Source organism: Otolemur garnettii, unplaced genomic scaffold, assembly GCF_000181295.1.
Source record: "Otolemur garnettii isolate 467f Iridium unplaced genomic scaffold, OtoGar3 scaffold00252, whole genome shotgun sequence".
In the NCBI taxonomy this organism is placed as follows: Eukaryota; Metazoa; Chordata; class Mammalia; order Primates; family Galagidae; genus Otolemur; species Otolemur garnettii.
In genome coordinates, this window is record NW_003852647.1 from 246716 (window position 1) to 255922 (window position 9207).

Genomic DNA, 9207 nt, shown 5'->3' on the forward strand with positions numbered 1-9207 from the left:
TAAAGAAAGGTACAAAGGGTTGGTTAGCCGGGGAGAGACCGCGGCAGAAGGCAGAGTGGTGTGAACGGAGGAAGAGTGGTGTGAACCAGCGAGGCTTTCTGGGTGTGCTTTCTGGACAGATTAGCAAAGCGGTCCAGATCTTCCAGCTCTCCACTCTCACTGCACTCTAGGGGATTCGGCAGAACCGACCTCTGGCAGCTGCACCTTCCACTCCCCTCAGGCCCAGTCCGGGAGCCCAGGAGGAGGCGGGGCTGGTAAGGGGCGGGGCTGGCCTTTGTGGCCGGAGCCGCCCACAGCTCTGCAACTCTGGCCAGGGGCCGGACTACTCTGGGGACCCAGCCACCGAAGCGGCCTCAGCAGTAAGGAGGCAGTGATGGGGTGGGGCTTGGGCGGGGCCAGGTGAGGGCGTGGACAGCTCGAAGGCGGGGCGGGCAGGGCCCCTGGAGGCCCGCGGGGAGCTCCAGTCTTCGCGTTGCCCGCCCTTTAGACTCGAGCTTTTCTTGATCCGTCCCTTGGCAGGGCCTGGGCCGGCCTGGGGCTCATGGCAGCATCGGCGGCTCTGTCGGCGGCGGCAGCGGCAGCCCTATCGGGCCTGGCGGTGCGACTGTCGCGCTCCGCCGCGGTTCGCAGCTCCTACAGCGCCTTCTGCAAGGGGCTCACGCGCACACTGCTCACCTTCTTCGACTTGGCCTGGAGGCTGCGCATGAACTTCCCCTACTTCTACATCTTGGCCTCCGTGATGCTCAACATCCGCCTGCAGGTGCGGATCGAGTGAGCGCCGCTGCAGCGCCAGTGGCCAGGCCTGAGGGTCGCCCACTCACCTGCTCTGGGCCCGGCCCTCACCTTAAGAACAGTGGTGGCCCCAGGCCTCAGGGACGCGGCGAGGGGGCGGAAGCGAGGATGTCCATGCCGGTCAACTCTAGACCTTCACAGCAGGAGGGCAGACAACGAGCCTTGGCCCCTGTAGCAAACGGCCCGGTATTGCTCAGAAACTCAGTAAACAGTTCCTTTCCACCGGCCCAAGAAACTATTTGAGTTCGGCCGACCTGTTGCTTCATATTGGCCAAAGGGGAAAACCAGAAGGAAGGGATTCTGCTGCAGTCAGTTGATCTTCCAAGCCCAGAGCAGAAAGGTAGGACGCGACGGGCAGAAATGAGGGGGAGTGGGGGGTGTTGCCATGACATCTAAATGTGGAGGCGCCTTAGTGGTTTGGGGAAATATGAAAGGTACCCGGGCAAACCAGCCTGAAAAACTGTTGAGCCGAGCAGGGTAAAGGCTTGCTTAAGCCACAGACTCTCGCCTCCTCCCCAGCCACGATTCCGCCGTGGGGTGAGGGGCAGCAGCGGCCTCAACATCTTCCAGGGTCAGCCCAGCATCAGTAGACCAACAGCAACCTCCCCTTCCCGCCTCCAGTCCAGTTACCGCCCCTCCCTTTCCGCAGAGGCCCCGGTGGTGTCACCTGAACCCGGGGAATGAAGGGGAGGGGGCGAGGGGGGGCCCAGGGAAGGCTCCGGAGGAGAAAAGATGCCTCCACCCCTCTGGGGTGAGCATGGGAAGGATGCTTCTCTTCTGAGCCAAACCCCAGGGCTGTCCGCTTCTCTGTGCTGCACCAGGGCTCTCTGCAGTACCTGCACACCCCTTGCCAAAACTGCCCCCAACCTGAGGCCAGGGTACCAATTTCTGCTTGTTCCTGCTCTCCCTGGGCTCCCCTAGCCAGTATTTGAGGACAGTCTCTTGCAGCTCTACATTTGCATACAGGGACCAGTAGGAAAGGTGGTCTTCCCTTCCCCTCCCCCACAACCTTGCTCTTGCCCTAAGGCAGCAGACCTTGTTCCCAGGTGCTCCTACCACAGCCCTCCCAGGGCCACAGAGGCCCTTCCTCCAAATACCACTGGCCATAAGGAGCCCACTGTGTACCGTGTACCAAATGAGACCTCCTGGAGCAGACAGCAGCTCTCAGGCTGGGATTGGCAGAGTAGATGGAGGAGAGGATTGTAGAGAACACCCTTGGGGAAAACAAGGACCTCTCCAGGTGGCAAGGCAACTCTGAGGCCTCCATCTCTTTCTTTCTCTTCCAGGTACTGGCCTTTGTAGGTGGTCATTGCTGGTTCCTCTGGCCAGCAAGAGTCATATCCCTGCCCATGGGGCACACCTGGCTCTGGAGCTTCCTGGGGAGCATCTGAGTGAATGGCCTGGCCAGAAGAAGAGGAAGGGCCTTACCTGTAGAGGTACAACATGGGTGGGGCTCCCTAGTGACTGGCTCCTGACATGGGGAGGACCAGACATGTTCCCTGAGGACTCAGATCACCTAGGAACACTAACAGCAGTATCCTCCCCTCCTGATGATGGAGGAAGCAGGCTGGACAGGAGGAGGGACTTACCCTTATCACACAGGTGGGAGGTAGTGGAGCTGAGTCTGCCCCCTTGGTCCTGCAGGCCCCCACCTCCCTCCACACTCTTCTCTAAGACCTGGCATGTGGGAATTGGGACACAGGGCTCCCAGGCCACCTAGGGAGAGAGGGGTCAAGAAGCAAAGAATCTGGGGACCTAGCTTTCCTTCGAGCAGTATGGAAGGTCACAGGGGAGACCCAGGAGGACAGTAAGCAATATGAGATGGGCGAGAAGAGTCCCAGAAACTCCTGTGGAGCCAAGTTCTCACCCACAGTGCCTACCCTCCCCACTTGCTCTGCACTTGACCAAGGGATCCTCAGTGGTTGAGTGGCACAAGCTTCTCAGTTTGGTGGTGGAGTGGGGGTGATGGTGGCTGCATGGCTCCTGGGACATGATGTAAACAAGAGTGTTAAGGGATAAACCTGGGGTGGGACAGGGCTGGGACCCATGGCATGACCGCATCTCTCTGTCCCCAGGCTCAGCTCCCCATCCCCAGGATCACACAGGAGAATCTCATCTGCATGGGCTTGGATCAGTCCTGGGGATTCCAGGCATGCTACTAACAGGTGCACCAAGAGTGGCCCAGAGGGGAGCCTGACCCTTGCCCCCCCATTCCTGTCCCACATCTCTGGCACTAGTACCTGGAGGCCCATATTCTCAGTTCCTGGGACTTAAAACTGCAGCTGTCTGGTCAGCCCTGAGGCTGAGCAGCCCGGCCTCTTACCATCTGCCTTCCTCAGCTGCCCACTGGAGCCAGGATCCAACTGAAGCTCTCTGGCTGCCTCACCCCAGGATGGAGCTGGCTGGTGGCTGCCATGTGCCCCTGTGTTTGCCCACAGCCAGGGCCCAATGGTGTGCTTCTTTGTGCCAAGTGTCCTGCTAGCCCTTCTCATTAACCCCACCCCCATCCACCCTGGGCCCCTTGTCAGCCTGCTGATCCTATGCACAGATCTCAGGATGCCTCTGAGGGACAAGAGGCTTCTGGGCTGGAGGAGAGCAGTGGGGCAAGTCAGGGTCCTCCTTGGGTCTAATAAACAGATGTGGCCCTTTCCAACCCTGGTCTCACCATCTGAGTGACTGCATCCCTGGCTCCAGCCTCTTCCTGGGCCATCCAGGAAGGGAGGAGGAGGGCCGTCCTTGTGCAAGGGGCTTGGCCTAGGTCCAGGAGGCCACCCTCCCCACCCCACAGGGAGAAATGAGCCTCAAGGGTCCCTGCCCTCAGAGTCCCCACTGCAGGGAGCTCCCCACCCACCCAGGGGCCTGTCTTCAGTGGCTTCAGCTGGGGCTGTGCTGGCCCAAAGACTGGCCCTCAGCAGAGTGTTCCTGCCCCTGCTTTCTTACCCTTCCTGCCAGCAGTGGGTGGCTCAGGTGCTGCAGCTTCCCGCCTCCTCGCACCTACCACTGGGCCCTTGCTGCATGAAAGGGTCTCCATGCACTTTATTTGCAGTCTGTTTTCCAAGCAGCACTTCTACAAATTCAGACACCAACCGAAATGATTTCTTTTCTGTGTGTGATTAACTCTACCGGTCAGCACAGGCTGGTCAGAGGAATGTTCTTGCTTCTGGAGTTGTCATGTCTTATTGTTTGTCTAAGTTTTAAAAAAAAGTCCTTGATTTCATACACTGAAGCCCCGACTGGAGGTCTCCTATGTCTGGTGGGTGTGATGCAATGGCCCGGGAGGAGAGAAGCCCAGCGGTGAGGTCACTAGCTCTGATGGCCAGGAGCAGGCCCGGAGAAACCTCAGGGCTGGGGGTGGGAGGGCTGTGTCAGGGAACACATTGCCTGTTCAGAAGCTGAACCAAGTCCTACAACAACTCAGAATACTGTCCCAGGAAAATAGCAGGCAGCAGCCTAGCCTGGCCCAAGAGGTGGCCGTTTGTCCCCTTCACAACCTTTGTTCAAATGATCTAAAACATAAATCTTTTATTCCATTTTATGGCTTGGTGTTCAAGAGTGCTGAATTCACTTGAACCCCCAGGGCAAGCGAGGGTGAAGTAAAGCAAAACAGATGGTCTGTAGGTCATTTTGTATATCCCTGAGAGCCCTCTCCCTGCCTGGGGCCTCGCCCACTGACCCTGCCAGCCAGATGGCTGTTGGAGTCTTGAAGAAGATAAACCATGGGATCCAGAAGCCCACTTCCTTTCATCCCATCTTGGACCCCAACTCTGTCCCATCAGAGCTCCTCTCCCAGTGGGTCCCCAAAGAAGCCCAACCAAGGTCTCTGGAGCTGTAGGAGCTATAGGGGTTGGCCAACAGCAGAGGATTGGGGACCTGGGTGGCAGGGTGGGTTAGAGGAAGGCCCATGGGCCCCCAGAAGGAGGCATCCTGAAAACACGAAGCTATGCTCAGGCTGAGGACCACAGCCTTGGATTAGGGTCCCCAGGTCCGCTCTGCCTATTGCTAAGGGGTACCCAGAAGTCAGAGCACCTTGACAAGAAGGACCCTTCCAACAGTGCTGGTGGTGATGCCCTATGACATCTGCCTTCATAGGAGGGATGGAGCTCAGTCCCTGAGCTTCCCTCTCCTTTGTCCAGATGCTTCTGTTCAGTCCCTGATGATCCTGCCCCCACTACAGGGACCATCTCATTTGGCAGACCAACATAGGATATGATCAACCCAGAGCATGAGGCCTTGTGAAGAGGGAGGACCACCCCTCCATCCCTTCATCCCACTCTCTGACACCCTCCACGAGCTATAGGGGAAGATAAGCAGGCTGGCACTGTTCTGGTAAAGAACTGTACCCAGGAGACCAAAGGCCTGGGCTCCCACTGGTTTTAGGAGGGATAATTTGGGGTCTTAGTGGGCATTTAATGTGAAATCTGTTAAAGGTCATCATGTCTCACCTGGAGCAGCCTTGTCTCTAAGGAAAGGAAACCAAGTGAAGGGAGGTGACGATGATGAGAGGCTGCCATGTGTTGGGTACTGAGTTTGGTGTTTTGTATCACTGATCTCATAATCCCATGACCAGCTAACCGGTATCTCCATTTCACAGAGAGACCAAGGATGAGAACCCAGTCTGAAATAGATACCCAAGCATGAGCTCTTTTCTGGAACTTCCAATGCCCCCTTCCGGGGTGGAGAATTGGGCTGGAAGGATGGTGGGATGGCAAAGGAGGATTATGACCCTGTCCTTTTCTGCATGTGGTCCAGGAGACAGATAAGAAAATTAGGGCTTGGGTGTCAGATCTGGGGTCACTCTAAGATGGGCCCACCTATCTTCTCTCCTTCCAATCCCAGGAGACTGATTGGAACCTGAGCAACTGTGTCAGGAGAGAGCAAGCTAAACCCTCAGTTCCAGGGGGGCACTGGAGCAAATAATAAAATGGGAAATGAGGCTGGGCACAGTTGCTCACACCTATAATCCTAGCACTCAGGGAGGCCGAGGTGGGTGGATTGCTTGAGCTCAAGAGTTCGAGACCAGCCTGAGCAAGAGCGAGACCCCATCTCTACTAAAAATAGAGAAAAACTAGCTGGGCATTATGGCAGGCACCTGTAGTTCCAGCTACTTAGGAAGCTGAGGCAAGAGGATTGCTTGAGCCCAGGAATTTGAGGTTACTATGAGCTTAAGTGACACCATGGCACTCTACCCAGGGTGACAGTGAGACTCTGTCTCAAAAAAAAAATGAAAATAGAAAGAGTGGGTAAACACCCATCCTACGCCTACCCCACCCCGCCCTCAAGGGAAGCTACTGGGTTTGGGGTGAATTTTCACTTTGCATGCATGTTTGTATGTGTAAAATTAGAACATTCTACTTTGAAACCTGCTTCCACCATTTCACGTTTATCTTACTGTATTTTTTTCTACATCCGAAACTACCTAGTATCTCTTTTATGAAGTTTTTATCATGTATTCTCCAATGCCTCTTTGTGTTTTCCTTTGTTGTGGCTTGGGGGTGGTGGTTTGCTTTTTTTTTTTAATTATTTGTGTTTATACATGATGCAGTGACAGATGTCACTGTGGATAAATGCTGTAGCATAGTCACAATCAATTTCTTACTCTATGTTTCTAGACATGGGCCAAAGAATATGCATGGTACAGGGCTCTTGATGCCCTCCAGAACTTTGATACCAAGTTACTCTACTTCATCCAGTCAGGAATCACTCTTGTGGGATAATGGTCGCAATTCTGGATAACAAGAAAATTTTTAAAAATTGTTACTGCTTTCATTGCCTCAGGCTGGATGCATTTCTCTGTCCTCATGAGCAATATGATGTTTAATTTAACCTGTAACTTCCCTAAGACATTTCCTTCTTCATTGTCTCTAATTTATGGCTAGAGTGAAATTTGTCTCCTAGGACAGAGAACTTGATTCTTTCCTTTTTCCCTTCCCCTTTACCTGTACTGGAGACTCACGACAGGTTTATAAATCTCTCAACTTGATCAGATAAAATAGTCTATTTTGATCTTTTATTTTGCTGTCCTTTATTGTATTTATTTTATTTTTTGAGACACTGTCAAACTGGGTGGAGTGCTATAGTATCATTATAGTTCACAGGAACTGCAAACTCTTGGGCTCTAGAGATCCTCTTGCCTTAGCCTTCTGAGTAGCTGGGCTGCAGGTGTGTGCCACAATACCCTGCTTTTTTTTTTCTATTTTTAGTAGAGATGGGATCTCACTCTTGTTCAGACTGGTCTTGAACCCCTGAGCTCAGGTAATCTGCCCACCTTGGCCTCCCAAAGTGCTAAGACTATAGGTGGAAGCCACTGCACCTAGCCTTTTTTTTTTTTGCAGTTTTTGGCTGGGGCTGGGTTTGAACCCGCCACTTCTGGCACATGAGGCCCATGCCCCACTCCTTTGAGCCACAGGCACCGCCCCCTCATTTTTTTTTTTTTTTTTTAGACAGACTCTCACTTCTAGGTAGAGTGCTGGGGCCTCGTCATAGCTCATAGCAACCTCAAACTCTTGGGCTCAAGTAATTATCTTTGCCTCAGCCTCCCCAATAGCTAGAACTACAGGCTCCTGCCACCATACTTGGATAGTTTTTTCTATTTTTAGTAGAGATGGGGTCTCGCTGTTGCTAAGGCTGGTCTCAAACTTCTGAGCTCAAGAAGTCCACTTGGCCTCCTCAGAGTGCTAGGATTATAAGCCTGAGCCACCATGCCAGGCAGGAACCAGAATTTCTTGACCTGCCCATATCCACCCTCTCCTGACAGTGAGTCCCCTGCCCAAACCTTGGGTTGAAACAGCGTCACCACCAAGACTCTCTATCCCTGAGTCTGTACTGTGCTTTGTGCAGGGTCTGCATTTGTGCCAAACATGGCAAAAATCCCAAGCAATGAGTGAGACTCTGTTTCTAAATAAATAAATAAAACACCCCAGAGCTAAGATGCACGAATCAGAAAGCTGCTGTTACATCACAACCACCTTTTGACGCTTATGGAGTTAGTAACAAGACAAAAAATCATTGCATCAGGAAAACACAAAGTCTGCATGACTATACTCACCAGCAGAAAGACCCAAAGAAGTGGTAAAATGGCCATTGCTTCTCATGCATCATCTCAGTTTCATCCAAGGGCATCTAACTAGTGGGATTTAATTCATATCCAGAACCTTCTAATGAGGGAAATCTGAGAATATAGACTTGCACATTTCTGACTATCTAGTCCAGCAAGGTATCAATATATTAGGAGATTGGGATGATGCTGAGTCCCAATTCACCATATGCATCACAATTAATGTCTTCAAAATGTTAAGAGAAAACTCCCATGAGCCTAAAGTTTATGAATGGACATGAAATGAACACCTTCTAACACTGGAGGACTTAGTAATTTTACCATCTATCAACTCTTGATGAAGGAATTACTAAAACATATATATATTAGCAACAAGAACAAGAAGGACATTGAAGTCAAGAAATAACAAGTAAAAATTAATTAAAGGAAATTAAAAAAATCTCAACATGTATTGAAAGTTAAAGGGGAAAATAAGGACAAAGGAGAAAAATATACTTAACATTTATTGAGAACTTACTTTGTGTCAGGTAGTGCTCTAAATACATTACATAGATTAAAAATTTAATACTTACTGTGGCCCTAAATCAGAAACTTACATATCCCTTTATAAAAATGAGGAAACTGGGGTACAGAGAAGTAAAGTCACTTGCTCAAGCTTGCACATCTGGTGGAGCAAGGATTTGAACTCAGGTAGTTTTACTCCTGAGTCTGTACTCTCAATATGTACTCACACTCATAAAAAAAAAAAAAAGGATGAGGGAGAAGTGAGAGGGGAAGTGTAAGAAGAAAAGGAGGAGAAAGGTTTTGTATGTAATTTGCATTACAAGCTGGAATTAAAATTCAAGATAGCAATAACATGAGATTTGTGGAGACAGAGCACTAAGGGAAGACAGCACATGCTAAGGTTTTTGTTTTGTTCTGAAGAAAATAGTGCTGCTGAATAACTTTATAGTGTGTTTGAAAAAAATATAATTTTAAGTGTATGTTTAAAACGTAAGGGTTTTATGGGGAGTTGGTGGAGTTGAAAGTGCCAGGAATCAGTCTCCCCACTTAGACAACAATTTCTCTGGCAGACTCTGATGTCTGTCCAGAGCCAGGGGTCCTCAAACTTTTTAAACAGGAGGCCAGTTCACTGTCCCTCAGACCGCTGGAGGGCCAGAACTGTGGGCCCTGGGAGGAGTCAGCTGCAAAGCAGGACAGGCAGTGGTGGCAAAAACACCCAGCGAACCAGATAAATGTCTTAGGGGGGCCACATGTGGCCCGCCAGCCGTAGTTTGAGGATGCCTGGACTAGAACATTTAGGCATTCACCTCTATTGATCAGCTGTCTGCGATCTCTCTCCCTGAATGTGGTGATTTTAT

At 51.4% G+C, this 9207-nt stretch overlaps 1 protein-coding gene across 1 annotated transcript; it reads left to right on the forward strand.

Annotated features, from left to right (window-relative positions):
* The first annotated feature begins 541 nt into the window (after positions 1–541).
* LOC111722438 (small integral membrane protein 10-like protein 2A) lies at positions 542–775 on the forward strand. The gene has a single exon (XM_023508508.1). The coding sequence runs from the start codon at positions 542–544 to the stop codon at positions 773–775; it is 234 nt and encodes a 77-aa protein (XP_023364276.1).
* The last annotated feature ends 8432 nt before the right edge of the window (positions 776–9207 follow it).

What these genes read in the sequence shown, in the direction of transcription:
- LOC111722438 (XM_023508508.1), top strand. Translation starts at nt 542, where the DNA reads ATGGCAGCATCGGCGGCTCTGTCGGCGGCGGCAGCGGCAGCCCTATCG.